Genomic DNA, 18,664 nt, shown 5'->3' on the forward strand with positions numbered 1-18,664 from the left:
GCTTACACTGAACGCTTAGTTAGACTAAAACACTCAAGCGTAATTTTCCATTCCAAGTTTTTGTTACTGCATCAAAAATTTTAGGTGTTGCGTTTGTCGTTTGGCACAAAATTGAGAATTGCATTAAGGTTTAACTGCTGCTGTGCGTTGGCAAAGCGAACACTTATTAACTTTTACGTTTGCTCTTTATTTCAGGTGGCTTACAACATCTGTGGTTGGCTGGAGAAGAATAAAGATCCGCTGAATAACAGTGTAGTGGATCTTTATAGAAAGGCTTCTTTAAAACTTATGCAAACTATCTGGGAGGGATACGTTAGCCCCGAAGAAGGTATAAATAAAAAACGTTAAAACAGTTTGAGAAATATATGTTTGGTTATTGGAAAATTGTTATTGTGATTGTTAAAGATCAGAATTAAAATAAATAAGCGTGTTAATTATTTGTCAAGAGAAAAATCCTCAAACCTGTGTTGTCGAAATTGTAGTTTAGTCTGCCATTGTGTCGAGTTTCTTCTTTTAAAAGCTATAGTCAATTTTTTTTAGCTAGTTTAGCCAGTAAAATGAAAGTTTATCCATTTTCATTTTAGGGAATGGGCTATTTTAGTTTGTGTTTATCAAAAATCGGCTCTTATCTTCACTTTTTTATTTCTAGCTGCAAGTGGCGGTGGCGGCAAAGGAGGCAAGAGGAAGAAGGGGGGTTCATTTATGACTGTATCAGCTCTTCACCGACAATCTCTGAACAGTTTGATGACCAACTTGAGGTACCTGGTATATTGTTTTCAACGTTTACTAGCGGAGTGAAAGACCAGTCAGTTATAACTTTTTGTATTCCATGATAACAAAACTAAAAAGCGATCGTTGAGACAATTTTAAAAAGAAGCTAACGTTGCATTGGCCTACAATGTTGATACTCATTTTTACGACCTTCACTAATGTATATATACTATATCATTATATTGTATTATAGACTGTAATTTTTTTTTGTGGTATATTAACATTGTGATAATTGCCACTTTCACTTTTCTTGTAGATCAACTGCTCCCCATTTCGTCCGTTGCCTCATTCCCAACGAGCGAAAGTGTCCAGGAGAAATGGAGTCTCATCTTGTTTTGCACCAGCTCCGTTGTAATGGTGTGCTGGAAGGTATTCGTATTTGCAGAAAAGGATTCCCAAATAGGGTTCCATATGGTGACTTCAAACAGCGGTGAGATGATGTTGTTGTGTTGTTGTGTAAGATGTGTTGAAATGCAGCTAGTTTATATCAGATTTAACTCAAGAGAAAAATGAAGTAGAATGGTAAATTAACTTTGTCTTTCTGATAGTCCTAGTTAAATTAATATGATACACACTACACAGTTAATTGTATTGCAGGCAACCCCGATAAGAAATATTAAAATATTACCATCAACTGCCTTCATTTTCAGCGCTGTATTTCTTAGTAGACTTCTTTCATGTTCATTATGTTTAGGTATCGAATCTTAAATCCAAATGCTGCCCCAGAAGGCCAATTTATGGACAGCAAGAAATCTTCAGAAAAACTCTTAGGCAGCATTGACATTGACCATGAAAGCTACAAGCTTGGCCATACAAAGGTAGCAAATACATGATTAACGTTTTTTTGTTTGAGAAAACCAATCTGTAGCAATCATAAAGTTATTTCGAAGTGATAGTGCGCGATGTAGCGTTTTTCCATTGAGGGGCTACCGAGCACTCAAACGATAAGCAACAACTCCAAACTGTAATCTTTAGAGATGCTAGTAGTGATTTAAGGTCAAGTATACTGAAGTACAGAACTTAGAAACTAATAGGCTTTAAATTCAAATGATACTTTCCCGGTCTGCAAACGAGTGCGTTTTGATCGATTCTCTCAACTGCTCTCTAGGTATTCTTCCGAGCCGGTATGATCGGTAGATTAGAAGAACTCCGCGACAACAAATTATCTTCAATATTCAAGTTGATTCAATCACGTATGAGGGGAATGCTTATGAGGAAAGAATATCAGAAAATGATTGAACGAAAGTACGTGTCCATGACGCTTAAACAACGTGTCTCATAAAGATGACTTATTTATTCACGGTGACCTTTTATAGCCAGATTTTGATTTTTAGCTTTTAAGTTGTCGCTATGAAGGATTAAGCTACATTCGTTGATGCGCTTTTCCATTACAATATAATCACGGTAACTTAAACCTGCTTTAAAGAAAACGTAAACCTTGCAGCACCTCATTGAAGTTTATTAAGTCTTTCCCAAAACACTTTTCTAGACAAGCTTGTCGAATCATTCAATCCAACTTGAGAGCTTTCTTCGGAATGGCTAACTCTGAATGGATGAAGCTGATGTTTAAGATAAAGCCGCTGCTTAAAACTGCCGAGGCTGCTAAAGAATTAGAAACACTGGAAAAAGATTTTGAAGAATGCAAGGCAAACTTAGAGAAGGAATTAAAGCGACGGAAAGAATTAGAAGAAATGCAGGTCTCTTTTGTTCAAGAAAAGAATGATCTTCTGATGCAACTTCAAGCGGTGAGGACATCTAAAGTGTGCAACAGCTTGTACGACTTTGCAATTTTCTTTTCAAAGATATTTATAATTATCGCTTGTTTATAAATGAGAAGGTTGAATGCTTCTGACTCCATACTTAGCCTACTGTATACTTCAGAGATACCGGTTTAATTTTAATTGTGAGTTTGCCGTATTTAGCCTACCAATTCAACTTTCAATCAAGCTTATTGGAATTTAATTTCAAGCTCTAAACCTAACTTTCAGACTTGGCAAAAATTTTAAATTTGTAAACTAAAAAATTTAACACAATTTTTGCATTTTTGTACAGTCATGCATTCCAATCATAAATCGATTTTTGTATGACTGGGCAGACTACAGACAAAAGAAAAAAAAGGTTACAATGGCAAAAAAGGCACAACAAAGAAGGCACGGACGGCTCAAATCGACACTTTACATTTCAATTACATATTTGTCAATCCTAGCACATACTAATATATTTACGACCTTCTCAAATATTAACAAGTTTCTTTTCTTGTAGCAACAAGATCAAATTGATGATGGAGAAGACAGATGCGATCAATTGATCAAGACTAAAGTGGAGTTGGATGGGAAAATCAAGGAGCTCACTGAGAGACTAGAAGATGAAGAAGAACTCAATAATGAACTAGTCTCCAAGAAGAGAAGACTAGAAGATGAATGTTCTGAGTTAAAGAAAGATATCGATGACTTAGAAATTACTCTGGCTAAAGTTGAAAAAGAAAAACATGCAACTGAGAACAAAGTAAGCAAAACCAACATTTAATAACTACTGTACTTTAATGTATAGCCTACCTATACTATAGCTTCTGGTCAAAATCTTTTTTCCATTGCACAACAACGGCTTCTTGCTGAAATGTCATTTTAGAAACTTACACCAACTGTGGTCAGTTAAAAGAGAGGGAAACATTTTTATATATGCTTGAGTTTCGTATATTTAATTTTTCACTTTGTTGCTACAAGTTATGGTCGAACTAACATTTATTGAAATATCGATACAACTGAGGGGCAAGATAATTGGAACGCCTGATCAATCTAATCAAACAATAAAGAGCTGAAAATGCAGATACTAAATTCATGTTCAGCGTTTTTCGAAAACTAAACTGTTATTATTTTCAGTGCTGTTGTAAATATTATATTCAGTGCAATGGTAAAACTGACTTTATTGATTTATACAAATATTTGACGCTGTTTTCTGCCAATGCCGTTTTGCATTTAACCACCCTACAGTTTTCAACGTAGATTTAATATACCCGACATCATTAGCACACCACTTGCGGGTTTGTTTTACATAACACGGCTTTATATTTCAGCTGAAAAACTTACAAGAAGAACTAGCATCTCAAGATGAAATGATAGCGAAGTTACAAAAAGAAAAGAAAGCTCTTCAGGAAGCTCATCAGCAAACTCTTGATGATCTTCAGTCAGAGGAAGACAAAGTTAACAGTCTGACAAAGCAGAAGACTAAACTGGAACAGCAAGTTGATGACGTAAGCAATGGTCAAACCGTACTGATAAATAATTAAATTTATCTTTAGATAGTTAAATGTTGCCTTAAATGCTTCACTGTAATTATTGGTAGACATTAATATCATCAGTCTGCTATTATTTTCCCTCGGTACGTAAGCTAAAGAATCATTTTGTATCAACAGCTTAATGATATATTTAGTATATTTTTTTGTTGATACTGGACCTGTTTTTGTCACAAGCTGTGTATTCAGTTTTATTGTAACTTATGAATGACACCGTTCTTTTTTTGTGTAAGACTACTACATATCAATACAAAGTTTCTTGGCCCTACCGCACAAACCCAGTTTATTAATTTTAATACCAATTGTAAGAAATAGTAACTGAATTCCATCTTTTATCGAATTAATTTGTTTATAAAGTTGGAGGCTTCACTTGAGCAAGAGAAGAAGCTTCGCATGGATCTTGAGAGGACAAAGAGGAAGCTAGAAGGTGACTTGAGACTCACACAAGAAACTGTGATGGATCTTGAAAACGACAAGCAACGACTTGAAGAGAAATTGAAGAAACGAGAGTTTGATTACAGCCAGCTTGCAACAAAGCTTGAAGATGAGCAAGCTTTGGCTAATCAATTACAAAAGAAGATTAAAGAATTGCAGGTAACTTTTACACATTCTTAATTTAATGGTATATTGATTGATTTCAAGTTTTTGCTAACCTAATAAAAATGTTCAACGATCCATGTTGACATTGTAGGCTCGAATTGAAGAACTCGAAGAGGAATTGGAAGCAGAGCGTGCTGCTCGGGCTAAAGTTGAGAAGCAGAGATCTGATCTCTCTAGAGAGCTGGAGGAGCTCAGCGAAAGATTAGAGGAAGCAGCTGCAGCAACATCTGCTCAGATGGAGCTAAACAAACGACGGGAAGCAGAATTTGCAAAACTTAGACGAGAACTCGAAGAATCGAACCTTGCTCATGAATCAACTGTGTCCACACTGAGGAAGAAACACGCCGACACAGCTTCCGAAATGAGCGAACAAGTAAGGCAAATGAATTGATACACAAAAGCTATGGTACCTATTATTATTTCAATCTTAAGCTGTTAAAATTCTAATTGCTTGTTTGACAAATGGAATAATCTAAAAGTTAATTTTTAAGTAAAAGACATGAGTTTTTTGGGTTGAAACGGTTGAAACACTTGGTCAACCTGAGCAAGCAGAAAACAAACTAAAATGCAGCATCTAAACTCATCGTTTAGAGAAAGTTTAAAAATTGTTTCAAAAGCAAACTTATTTTGTTATTTTAGTTTTTAGCCTACTTCCAAATTATATTTTGAATTATATCTTGAAGTTATTTGTTTTGTCGTTGTAGCTTACTGTACTTTATGATCGTATCGCAACTACAGTAAATCATAAAATATCTTTTGTTAAAATAGATTGACAATCTTCAACGAGTGAAACAGAAGATTGAGAAAGAGAAGAGTGAGATGAAGATGGAAATTGATGACTTGGCAACGAACGTGGAGAGCGTTACGAAGGCTAAGCTCAATTACGAAAAGATGTCAAGGAACTTGGAAGAACAACTCAACGAAGCCAAGATGAAAAATGATAATTTTACAAAAGAAGTCAATGAATTGAATGCGGCCAAGGCCCGACTATCGTCTGAAAACGGTAACACTGTTGCAAGCGATGTATTTTAGTCTTGAGATTTCTATGCTTGAGATATTACTTTATTAGGGCTTATTCTTTAATTTCAAGAAATTCTACGCAAAGCGAAAGGGTAATTTTAGAAAACAAGTTTGATGCTCATAGTATAGTTGAAAAAAACACCAACAAATTTTACAAAAACAATTTTTGATTTTACTTTTCTTTAGGCGAACTTGGTCGTCGCCTCGAAGAACGTGAGCACTTGATGGCGCAATTGACTCGCAGCAAAAATAGTTCTTCTCAACAAATTGATGAGCTCAAGCGAGTCGTTGAAGAAGAATCAAAAGCGAAGGCTGCACTTGCGCATGCTGTACAGGTAAAAGTAATATAAACTCAAACCCATTGACAAACACATGAACATCACATCAGAAAATGCTGAAACCTCAAAGTTGAAACAAATATTCGATGGTTTCAGTTCTACAATTCCTCATCTGGTGACAATAAAACGACGATAAATCGGCGATTGTTGAGGAATTGGCTTTAAACCGAACTCAATGGAAGCAGATAAACACCAAGAAGACATTTTGAAAATAACAGTAACGCAATAACCTACTGAAAAATAAGATTCCAAGAAAAAGCTATAACTCAACACCCAACACAGGCTACACAGCTAGATGACGACACACAAAAGGAAACTGTTTTCAAAAGTATATAAACCAGGCTATATTTATTACAATTTAAAGGTGTAGTAATAGTCATTCTATTTTTATGTTTGAATCAAATTATTATTAAAATTCTTCAGGCGTCACGTCATGACAATGATCTTCTTCGAGAACAATACGAAGAAGAGCAAGAAGCCAAGGCTGAGTTGCAGAGAGCACTTTCGAAGGCCAACGCTGAAGTCGCTCAGTGGAGGAACAAATACGAAACAGATGCGATCCAAAGAACGGAAGAACTTGAAGAAGCAAAGTAAGTCACCGCCATGGCGACCTTTATATCGCTATGATCACAGCATAGACTTGTTTTAAAATGTAATTGTAGATACTAAACTCATGTTCAGCAAACGTTTTGAAAACTAAACTGTTTTCATATTTTGCAAATTCTTATTTTTCTACAATGGTTAGTAGCACTAAACTAGACATGTAGCCTATAGTAGCATTTCAAGAAATGAACCTCTAAATTGAAATTATATACACGCATCATGCATGTTGTAGCCGAGATGCATTTTTTGCTTTAGGCCTGTTAAAGGTAATGCTTAGTACAAAATGCTGGACAACACTTAGCAAGGTGTGGGCCTAACCTTACGTGGAACTATAAAGTGCAGTGCTTTTGAAAAATTTCAGAAAGAAGCTCGCAGTTCGTCTTCAAGATGCAGAGGAACAGGTCGAAGCCATTCAGGCAAAAGCATCCAGTCTCGATAAAACCAAGAACCGGTTGCAGGGAGAAATTGAGGATCTTACGATAGATTTGGAGCGTTCTAATTCTGCAGCTGCTGCTCTGGATAAAAAGCAAAGGAACTTTGATAAGGTGAAAAAAAAGCAGTAGCCGTTTTTTATTTATTGGTTGATTAAATGAACACTTACTGTATTTCCGGAGTAAAAAAAGGCTTTTTTTGAAGCTTTCTTCTTGGGATTGAATGTATTACAGTAGTTATTGTTAGACGGTTTTAACGACACAAGTTTAATAGACCCTTTTTTTCAAAGATTCTCGCGGAATATAAGCAAAAAGGCGAAGAAACACAAGTTGAATTGGAACAGTCCCAAAAGGAAGCAAGAAGTCTTTCTACTGAACTTTTCAAAATGAAGAATGCGTATGAAGAAGCTCTTGATGCTCTGGAAACTGTCAAAAGAGAAAACAAAAATTTACAAGGTAACATTGAAATTCATAACAATTAATTTTAAATAACAATTAACATTTAATTTATAAGCATTAACATTTAATTCATGACAATTAACATTTAATTCATAACAATTAACATTTAATTCATAACAATTCACACACCAACTCTGAAACTGGAGGATTTTTGTAGCCTCCTGTAGATAATGATTTACCTTTATTTATTCAATGTTGAGCCCTGACCAAAATTAGAAGAGGTAGTAGAAATAATTACCAAATTATTGTAACAACAGCGGTAATGCCTGACTGATCAAATAGTAGTCAAAGTAAAAATGAAATGCAAGGCAAACTTCTCGAGTTTTTTAATCAAAAGTTAAGCATCATTACTGTCACTAACATTTTTTAAACTTAAGCGTGTTTTCGTAGCCTATTTACCAGATTTGTCTTTGAAACATTTGCAGAGGAAATTGCTGATCTCACTGATCAAATCGGAGAAGGAGGTAAAAGTATCCATGAACTGGAAAAGGCAAAGAGGAACTTAGAGCACGAACGCAACGAGATGCAAGCGGCTTTGGAAGAAGCAGAAGGAGCTGTAGAAGGAGAAGAGTCAAAAGTTCTGAGGCTTCAAGTTGAGCTCGCTCAGATCAAGCAAGACTTTGAACGAAGACTCTCTGAAAAGGAAGAAGAGATTGACAATCAAAGGTAGGTCATTGTTTATTTAGATGAATCAAAAAAAATATTACTGTAGCGTAAAATCAAATAAAAAAAAACTTCTTTGGAAAAAATACAAGTTTCTATTTATAAAACGTTTTTGCAGCAGCACTCCGGACAAGGAATCACAACAACACGACAACAATTACAAACTATTATGCGCAAGTCTGAAACTAACAAGTTGAAACTGGATTTTTCTAGACGCAATCAGCAACGTTCGATCGAGTCGATGCAAACAACTCTAGATTCCGAAAGCAAAGCTCGGCAGGAAGCTGTCAGGATCAAGAAGAAGATGGAGGGAGATATCAATGACTTGGAGATTCAGCTCGGCCATGCCAATCGACAAGCAGCTGAAGCCCAAAAACAAGCAAAATCTGTCCAATCACACGTCAAGGTCAGTGTTTGTGTTAGAATATTCTTCGTCACAGCAAAAACCAAATCATCAAACGTTAGTGATTGCGTTATGCTTTGCATGTTTACCAGTGATGTCGGAGTCAAACTAGCAATAGTTTTCAAATTTAATTTCGCTTGAAAATCAAATTTTTAAATAAAATCTTGGGTTAATTTGCAAAAATTTTGTTGAAAACTGTTCTGTTTTGTAAGTAACGATCCATTCGACCATGATCAAACCAAAACTTAATAAACCGTTTGATGAAAAGCCATTAAGGTCTAGACTCTTCTCCAGTTCTGTTTTTAGACTACACATTACTGATAGGCTATAATAAATTGAACATAGACTAACTAAGGTATTGTAGGCTACACAGTACACTGCACCATATAGGCCTACCATCAACTACTCATCGAAATAACTGTCTCAGCTCAGAAAATTTTAAGCATATTGTGTTACTTTACTTGAGAACTCTTTGCAATATTTTGAAACTGTTAACATTTCTAAAGGATCTTGAAATGCAAGTCGACGAAGCGCAACGCCATGCTGAAGATTCACAAGAACAGGCCGCTGTTATTGAGAGGCGCAGTGGATTATTAACTGCAGAAATTGAGGAATTAAGAATGGCTCTTGAACAAGCTGAGCGTGGACGGAAGCTTGCTGAGACAGAGCTTCTTGAAAGCAGGTAGGTCAAAATCGAAAAAATATCTGCAGTATTTTCCTTTTTTTTTGCTTTTTGACAATACTTTGAAATAAGAGTTTATATTATTTTTGTAAAAATATTACAAAAACATCTTCAAAACTAGTGAGACTGTTTCGATATAATGCGTGTTAGGTTTGTCTATCACTTACACTGCTAGTTCTATTTTATAAACAAGTTTCTAACAGAAATCGACACAACTAAAAGTATCATGACTAAAAAAGTATTTTTTTGTTGTTTTTTAACGTTCCATACCTCGTTTATTTCCACAGTGAGAGATCAAATCTTCTTCACACTCAGAACACGGCTCTGATTAACCAGAAAAGGAAGCTGGAGGGAGAGTTGCAGATGATGCAAGGAGAAGTAGAGGAAAGCATCCAAGAACAACGAAATGCCGAAGAGAAGGCGAAGAAGGCGATTGTTGATGTAAGTCAAGTCTAATTCAACACATCACAACGCAAAGAACATGATAGGAAAGAAAATGTCATCGTTTAGTTACAGTATATGTCTCAAAAACTTTGCAATCCATAATATATAAATGAAATAATAAAAGTTTAGTTTTTGCAAAATGTACCAAAAATCTAGTGCAGCTGTGAATTGCAAAACATAGGCCACGTATGCTCATTTTGGTTATCTTGTTTACAAACCAGGCTGCCACAATGGCAGAAGAACTGAAGAAAGAGCAAGATCTCTCTTCTCATCTTGAGAGAATGAAGAAAAACATGGAACAAACTGTGAAAGATCTTCAACAACGACTTGATGAAGCAGAAAACATTGCTCTAAAGGGGGGGAAGAAGCAAGTTCAAAAACTGGAAACAAGGGTAAATGTTGCCAAACTTTTACGAGTAGCGGTGTTAGGCTAATACAAAATATGCAGCTTTAATGTAGCTTACATTAGTCCATAGAAAAATTTTCTTCACTATGACAATAAACACGTTTCATGATTAGTGAAGCTATTATGGTTTCATAGCTACACTTTTTTGTGAATATAAGATTATGCGCTTTTAATAACGTTTTAATTTTTGTGCATTAATTTTGATAGTTTACGATACAAAGTTCACGTAGGCTACTTAGGTTAACCTAAACGTAACCAACCTACATACTTGAATTATTTCTTTCCAGATTCGAGAATTAGAAAATGAACTTGATGGAGAACAACGTCGCAATGGAGAGTCTGTGAAGTCACAGAGGAAGTTGGAGAGAAGATTAAAGGAGATTTCTTATCAAGCTGAAGAAGACAAGAAGAACCTCACGCGTATCCAAGACTTAGTTGATAAGCTTCAAATCAAAGTTAAGACTTACAAGCGTCAAGCAGAAGAGGCTGTAAGTTGTTTTCAGTTATTTTTCTCATTAGGTACTGGCAGTGTTGTACGTTGACGGCGTCAACTTTTTGTTGACGCTGAGGCTAGCGCCGTCAGTTTATTTTTTAGTTGACGGAAGTGGTAGCGCCGTCAACTATTTTGCCAATTTAAGCGTCAAGCGCTATGTGTCATTTTTTGTTTTCATGGAAAATCTCGTTTCACAATGAGAGTTTTACAATGTATTCTGGCCAGCGCGACTCATCCGAATTACCCGCTTTCGCGTTGGTTGGAATGGTTACCTGGAATAGGCTACAAGCGGAAGAAGTTCGCCAAATGGTGATCACTCATATCGTGAGCAGTATCGAGAACGAGAGATCAGAGAGAGAAAGCGAAAAATCAATGAATGCCATCGCAGAGGTTGAAGATACTTTATTTCAAGAGCTCTATGCCCCTGAAAAAAGTGATGCTGGTGCAGTGGACCTCGTTAAAAAATTTATATGTGCTAAGCCATCACAGCACGCTTGGAACAGTGATAGCCTACCAACCCTACCTTTCCGAATAAACGTTTTCAAGGCTTGTTTTTGAAATACAACACACCAATACCATGCAGCGCTGCTGTGGCACGCATGTTTTCACTTGGAAAGGACATTATGCGTTCCAAACGCAGCAGATTGTCAGACAAATGTTTTAAAATGCTCGTGTTTCTACAAGGAAATAACTAATAAGCTAAGCAGCTACAAGACAGTCTCAAAACATAATACCTAGGCCTACTCTTTATTTATAGCTATTGTTAGCCTAAACTTGGTTGAAATGCTTCCGTTTTGTGAGCTCATGGCTAAAATAGCGCTGACGCAGACGCCGTCAATTTCTTTAAGAGCTGACGCAGTACTTTACGCCGCAAAGTTTTTAGGCAATTCGCGCTGACGCCGTCAATTTATTTTATTGACGCGTACAACACTGGGTACTGGATTCTAATTATTATGAATGTGTGAATTCAGTGGACAGACAAAACTCATAGAAAATATTTTGTGTATCTACCCAAGAATTTTGATTATGGTTGGTTGGTTTTGAATCTTTATCAACGGACTGACAAAGCCTTGATAGGTTATTCTTGGTAGTTTCGCATACTTGTAGAGGCTCTTGACGCAGGGCCGATTACCTAGATTGACATAGTGAAGTTTTCCGATTGTTGAAGTGTTGTTGCCGAAGAATTATTCCATCCATTAAATGCTGCTGCATGGAGAGCAGTTCTTAGAATGCGTTGCTCAAGCGCACACCCTGGGAGTCGATTGTGTCTTGTCGTATCACATCCGCGTGATGTTTTTACACCACCTTGAAATGATAATCTTTTCCTCTTAACTGCTCAGTCAGCATCTGGCACTTTATAACTTGAGCCTTACAAGGATTTTACTTCTTAAAAGTTTTACTATGTTTTATGTGGTATTGACCGTAGGCTACTATTGTCTTTATGACTATGAGAAATAAAACTAGAAAACTAAAGTCTTCCCAATTTCTTCCTTTCAGGAGGAACAAGCTAATACAAACCTTGGAAAGTATAGGAAGCTCCAACACGAACTGGATGATGCTGAAGAAAGAGCTGACATGGCTGAATCTGCTCTTAATAAGATGAGGAGCAAGGCCAGAGACATGAAAAAGGTGAGATTGTCGCTATAAAAGATGCTTCTAAAATCGTTTTTACCGCGCTCATCTCACATATAATTAAAAAAAAAAGATGGCAGTACAACTTAATACTTCAATACATGCGGCTTCATCAAATGAAAAATCAAACAAGTAATTCCCAATAGGCTATGTAGGCCTATTGATTTTAAGCATGAAGTTTCCAATATCTTATCTCCTATTTAGCGTTCGTTTTGGTTATGTGTTCACAGTAGAGACGTAGTTCACCCTAAATAGTGCAATTATTTCATGTTTCGACAGACAACTAAAAGTAGGCCTATTGGTGACTGTTACTGCCAATTTTCTTAAGTTAAGCCCTCTGCGTTCATTTGTGACTCGTTTGTTAATATTTGGATTTTTTCTCTTTTGCCGACCACTGTACTAAAAAAGCCACCTGTTTTTGTTTCTCTTTTATATTGTTTGGCCTCTTTCGCATCTGCGTTTTGGCACCTGTGGTCTGTTTTCGTTAAATCAGTAACTTATTAGTCGACGATACAACGTCAGTTTTCATTGAATTATACAACCATTATGACCTATTCGTTTTTCAATAATTGTCAATCCTTGAGAAAGGGAATTCGTAAATTGTACTGTAAATCGATTTGTTTCATTCTACAAAATTGCTTTTCTCTGGACGGTCGCAAATTAAGAAATCTCAAAGTTACCTGTGTTTAAAAGATTGTCTAAAAACGCACATTAAAAGAACACGTGAAAACCAATTCAAATTCATGTGTCGTGTTGTTGGAAGCAATCTAGACAGAAGAAACTGACCAGGCAGTTCAATAGAGCAAAGGTCAACGACAAACAAAATACGTCACTGTAACGTAGCAATCAAATAGACAAAGCGGACGTTACATTCAGTTTTTAGACATTTCAATCAAGAAAGTCGTCGTTGTTGACAGTGAGCGAAGTTGAATGTCAAGAAAATGGCAACAAATTCTGTAAAGGAGACAGACGTGGCAGATAAATCAAATGCCGAAGAATCAACAAATCCAGAACCCCAAACATCAAAGGTGACAACAAGATCACAATCAAAAATGCTCTACCAAGCAGAAAATGGCAGTCTGCACCCAAGCGACAGCACCAGCAAAGTTTCCAGCAAAAGCCGCTCCTCTACAATGAGCGCTAAAATTAAGAAGGCGGTAATATTAGCTCGATTGGAATCACAAAAAAGGATCTGCGAGTTGGAACAAGAGCAAGCGAAAGCAAGGGCAGAATTTGAAACAATGGTCCTAAAACAAAGTCAGCTACGTGAAGAACAAGAAAGAAAATTCCTGCAACAAGTCCAGGAAGCTAAACTAAAGGCAGAGCTCCAAGAGACAATTGCCCAACTTTCGGAAGAAGATGCTGGTGAGCGCTATAAAATGTCTAAAGACAATGTTGATATAAACGGACAATTTCAATCGAATTTAGCAACTAATGTAAACAATAATTCTGTGTATCCTATGTTATCCCAATTAACGTTGAGTGGCGTAGAAGCCAGGTCTAACATTCACGAATCTATTGTCGTTTCAAACAAAATTAATCCTTCACAAACAGTAACAAATAAATCGTTTGTGAGACATGAGCCGAGTACGTCGTATGCCCAGACCCCTGTACTAAATCAAATAAACAATAATCAATCAGTAAACTCGAAACAAATTCCAAATATTACTATCAACCCGTCCCCACTGTTGTCTGTAGAACCCCCAATCTTTGATGGAAATTCTGCTGAATACTGTGGTTTTATAGACGCATTTGATACGTTAATTGATTGTAATTTCACAGAGCCTAAACGTAAACTTTTTTATCTGTTGCAATACACCAAAGGCTCTGCGCACACTTTGGTAAAAGGGTGTCAATACATGCTTCCCCACGAAGGTTACACAAAAGCAAGAGCTTTGCTACAACAAACCTTCGGTCAAAAATTTCAAATAGCTCGCGCATGTGTTGATTCCGTCATAAACGGCCCATCTCTTCAAAATTCTAACAAGGATTCTCTAATCAAGTTCTCTTCGGAACTAACTTCCTGCATATGTACTTTGTCTGGCATGAATTACTTACAGAAAATGGACAACATGGATACCATAACAAAAATAATAAGACGCTTGCCAAGTGGCTGGTATTCTGGCTGGTTACGCGAAGTTGACGTAATTTTGCATGAAAGAAATCAAGAAATAAGCCTTTCAGATCTCTCACGGTACGTCTCGCGCAAAACGAGAGAAACGACCAATTTGGCATGCGATATTCTAAAATCTACTAAAAAACAATTCGATGATTCCAACTCCAAACGTAGGAGCAGCGTAACCTTTGCAACGCAAATAAAATCGTCGAACCATGAAAGGACATGCCATCTGTGCAGAGATAAACATTTTCTCAATCAATGCAAACAATTTCGAATGATGAATATTGACCAAAGGCTTAAATTTGTAATCGACAACAAACTCTGCAAGTGCTGTTTAAATGCTGGTCACTGGGCATATCAATGTAAAAGGAAGGACCCTTGCATAAAACTAGGATGCACTGAACGCCACACTACTCTCTTGCATCCCCCAGATGCAACACAAATCACCACAAATATCACACCTAAAGACACAACTCAAAAAATTAATATCAATCAACCTACACAAGCAATACGCAATGGGTTTGTCAACACACGAACAAATTCTCGCAGTCTGCTTCCCATAATCCCAGTAAAGGTTCGCCTGCAAGGAAGTAATCAAACTATCACTACACAAGCGTTTTTGGACAGTGGAAGTACAACATCTTTCATAACAAATGATTTGATAGAAAAGTTGCAAATTGCCGACTGTCAAGAAACTAATATTTGTACCACCACGCTAAACAACACTGGCAAACGTAACAAGGTAAAGGTGGTCACAAATGTCGAAATGTCAGATTTTGACGAAAACAAATACATTTCTCTAAGCTCTCTTTACTCCACTTTTCAAATTCCTGTTTCAAATACAGATATTCCTACCCTAGAAGACACTAAACACTTTCCAGAATTTGCAAACATCTCGATTCCCGATGTTGACGCAGAGGTAGGACTCCTTATTGGCAATGACAATCCGTACGTTCTCCAACCACAAGAAGTAATCCAAGCAAAAGGTGGCTATTATGCCATCAAAACGGCCATTGGCTGGCTAGTGAATTGTCCTAACAGCAAACAGGATCAAAGTAAAACTAAAAATTTCTTTACCAAAACTTCTACCCATCCAATGTGCGACATGTGCTTTGACGCTGTTGACTCGATTGTTAACTGTAAACCCGAATTATCTGTCCAACAAGCTCAATTCATGAAATCTGTTAACTCTAGTATCAAACTTTTGGAAGACTCGCACTACCAAATCGACTTGCCCGTTCGAAATCCGGACCTAAAATTACCCTTTAACAAATCTCAAGCTCTCCAAAGAATTAATTGCTTGAAACGAAAGTTTAAAAGGGACGCTAATTTTTACATGGACTATAAAAGATCTGTTGATGACATGATCATGAATCAATACGCCGAAAACGTTACTGATGTCCCTGGAATACATGGAAAAACGGCCCTGAATTTCTATGGAAACCACAATCCTCAATGGCCTAAGCAACCAGAATTTCTCGAAGTCGTGGACAATGACCCAGAAATTAAACAACCAAAGCAAACGTGTTTTGCAATCCAAAGCGAATCCCACTTTCTGGAAGATCTTTTGGGTAAGTATTCTTCTTGGTACAAGCTGAAAAGAATCGTTGCTTGGCTTTTCCGTTGTAAGCATAAATTTCTGACTTTAAGACTCACTAACCTTGCAAATAAACAAAATGCCCCAGCACACAATCTTTGCTTGTCTCCAGATGAGCTCACAAAGGCACAAGACTTTATTTTTACCTTTGTTCAGTCAAAACACTTTGCCAACGAAATCAGCCAACTGAAAGCACAAAAGCCATTAAACAACTGCAGTAGCTTAATAAAATTCGACCCTTTCTTAGAAAACAATTTACTAAGAATTGGTGGCCGCATCAAAGCTGCACCTCTCAAACACGATGCAAAACATCAAATTATCCTTCCAAATCGCTCCCAAATAGTTCCTCTCATCATTCAAGAAATGCACGACACATTTGGTCACAGTGGCAGGGAACACGTCCTGTCTGCCCTGCGCGAAAATCTATGGATTATAAAAGCCAATTCAGCAGTCCGCAAGGTTTTATCCAAATGTGTTGATTGCCGCAAAAGAAGCGGAAAACTCAGCACACAAAAAATGGCTGATCTTCCTAAAAACAGATTGACACCAGACAAACCTCCATTCACCTATGTTGGTGTAGACTATTTTAGCCCATTTATTATTAAAAAGGGTAGAACAGAACATAAAAGATACGGTGTCATTTTTACTTGCCTTGTAATAAGAGCCGTACACATTGAAATCGCAAACTCTCTTGACACTTCATCTTTTATACTCGCTCTACGACGATTCATCGCAAGAAGAGGGCAAGTAGAAGAAATTAGATCTGACAATGGTTCAAACTTTGTTGGTGGTGAACGAGAAATGAGAGAAGCCATCAAATCATGGAACAACAGTCAAATCGAAGATGCTTTAACACAGAAAAGCATCAAGTGGATCTTTAACTCTCCAAGTGCATCCCATCATGGAGGTGTGTGGGAAAGACAAATCAGATCCATTAGGAAATCTTATCAGCTATCTGTAAAGGCCAAACTTTAACAGATGAAACGCTGACTACCTTCATGTGTGAAGTAGAAAACATTATTAACAGTCGTCCACTTACAAAATCGTCAGACGATCCTAATGATATGGAGGCTCTCACACCGAACCATTTGCTTCTTCTAAAACAGCAAATAAACCTTCCTCCAGGCTCATTCACAAACAAAAAAGAGCTTTACTCTCGAAAACGCTGGAGACAAGTTCAATACATGGCCGACGTCTTTTGGACACGGTGGGTAAAAGAGTACTTACCTTTGCTCCAGCAAAAACAAAGGTGGACCAAAAAATCTCCTAATCTGACTGTGGGGGACATAGTTTTAATCGCAGATAACACACCCCGAAACAATTGGCTCATGGGTCGCGTAATTCAAACGTTTCCCGACAAAAATGGCATTGTCCGTAGCGTTAGCGTTCAAACTAAACAGTCCTTGATTGTCAGACCAATTCAAAAGTTATGCTTGATCGTTCCTGCAAAACCAATGTAAATTTGTGCTGATTTTGTTTTCTCATGTTGTTTATACCTGTGTATTTGAACAAATGTACGAGGCCTTAAAGGGGAGGGAATGTTACTGCCAATTTTCTTAAGTTAAGCCCTCTGCGTTCATTTGTGACTCGTTTGTTAATATTTGGATTTTTTCTCTTTTGCCGACCACTGTACTAAAAAAGCCACCTGTTTTTGTTTCTCTTTTATATTGTTTGGCCTCTTTCGCATCTGCGTTTTGGCACCTGTGGTCTGTTTTCGTTAAATCAGTAACTTATTAGTCGACGATACAACGTCAGTTTTCATTGAATTATACAACCATTATGACCTATTCGTTTTTCAATAATTGTCAATCCTTGAGAAAGGGAATTCGTAAATTGTACTGTAAATCGATTTGTTTCATTCTACAAAATTGCTTTTCTCTGGACGGTCGCAAATTAAGAAATCTCAAAGTTACCTGTGTTTAAAAGATTGTCTAAAAACGCACATTAAAAGAACACGTGAAAACCAATTCAAATTCATGTGTCGTGTTGTTGGAAGCAATCTAGACAGAAGAAACTGACCAGGCAGTTCAATAGAGCAAAGGTCAACGACAAACAAAATACGTCACTGTAACGTAGCAATCAAATAGACAAAGCGGACGTTACAGTGACTTTGTTTTGGAGGCCTGTACAAAACTAGCTCACTAGCCTAGGCTACATTATAATACACAAGAGAATGGATGAGCGACGTGATTTCAACTTCAAAATCGCTGTTGTTCAACCGCTTAGGCCTATCAATCAATTAAACTTTGAAATCACAGCTTTTAAAAAAATATGATTGACTCGACTTGGGCAACATGCCTGAGCTTCGTCGATCGCTACATAATTTAAACAGCAGAAGATTTAATATTTTACTTTTTTGCCTTAGGAATGAACATTGATGACGGCTGGAATTGATTTCAAAGATGAAACTCAAATTCGTTTGCATTTGCGTTTGATGTTTTCATGCATGCTTGAACAATAAAAATGATTTCAGCAAATCCATGTTGTAGCCTATAGGCCTAGGCCTACTGCTATTTCAGATTAGGCTATAGAGTTTTAAGCATGGGTTTGGGACAGAAGTAATTTTAGAAATTCAGAAGTAATTTTAGAATACCACAGAGAGATAGCCTAATAGACGACTATTTCAGTTTAAAAGAGTTAAGTGTTTTTAACTTAATCTACAGTTTAGCAAAGTAAAGAACAAATATTGTTAACAATAAGATATTTATGGA

At 36.9% G+C, this 18,664-nt stretch overlaps 1 protein-coding gene across 1 annotated transcript in view; it reads left to right on the top strand.

Annotated features, from left to right (window-relative positions):
• The window catches only part of LOC145768372 (uncharacterized), a 29,442-nt gene extending 11,100 nt beyond the window's left edge, over positions 1-18,342 (top strand). The window contains exons 16-38 of the mRNA XM_082579855.1: positions 196-328; positions 650-758; positions 1,028-1,201; positions 1,466-1,589; positions 1,880-2,016; positions 2,261-2,516; positions 3,034-3,276; positions 3,845-4,021; positions 4,421-4,657; positions 4,755-5,036; positions 5,432-5,666; positions 5,870-6,018; positions 6,445-6,611; positions 6,986-7,169; positions 7,346-7,511; positions 7,940-8,180; positions 8,391-8,583; positions 9,087-9,262; positions 9,550-9,703; positions 9,928-10,098; positions 10,400-10,600; positions 12,103-12,234; positions 18,319-18,342. Coding sequence (XP_082435981.1) covers positions 196-328; positions 650-758; positions 1,028-1,201; positions 1,466-1,589; positions 1,880-2,016; positions 2,261-2,516; positions 3,034-3,276; positions 3,845-4,021; positions 4,421-4,657; positions 4,755-5,036; positions 5,432-5,666; positions 5,870-6,018; positions 6,445-6,611; positions 6,986-7,169; positions 7,346-7,511; positions 7,940-8,180; positions 8,391-8,583; positions 9,087-9,262; positions 9,550-9,703; positions 9,928-10,098; positions 10,400-10,600; positions 12,103-12,234; positions 18,319-18,324 — 4,047 coding nt within the window. The 3' untranslated portion in view covers positions 18,325-18,342. The remainder of the gene's footprint in view (positions 1-195; positions 329-649; positions 759-1,027; positions 1,202-1,465; positions 1,590-1,879; positions 2,017-2,260; positions 2,517-3,033; positions 3,277-3,844; positions 4,022-4,420; positions 4,658-4,754; positions 5,037-5,431; positions 5,667-5,869; positions 6,019-6,444; positions 6,612-6,985; positions 7,170-7,345; positions 7,512-7,939; positions 8,181-8,390; positions 8,584-9,086; positions 9,263-9,549; positions 9,704-9,927; positions 10,099-10,399; positions 10,601-12,102; positions 12,235-18,318) is intronic.
• The last annotated feature ends 322 nt before the right edge of the window (positions 18,343-18,664 follow it).

This window comes from Aplidium turbinatum, chromosome 4 (assembly GCF_918807975.1).
Source record: "Aplidium turbinatum chromosome 4, kaAplTurb1.1, whole genome shotgun sequence".
In the NCBI taxonomy this organism is placed as follows: domain Eukaryota; kingdom Metazoa; phylum Chordata; class Ascidiacea; order Aplousobranchia; family Polyclinidae; genus Aplidium; species Aplidium turbinatum.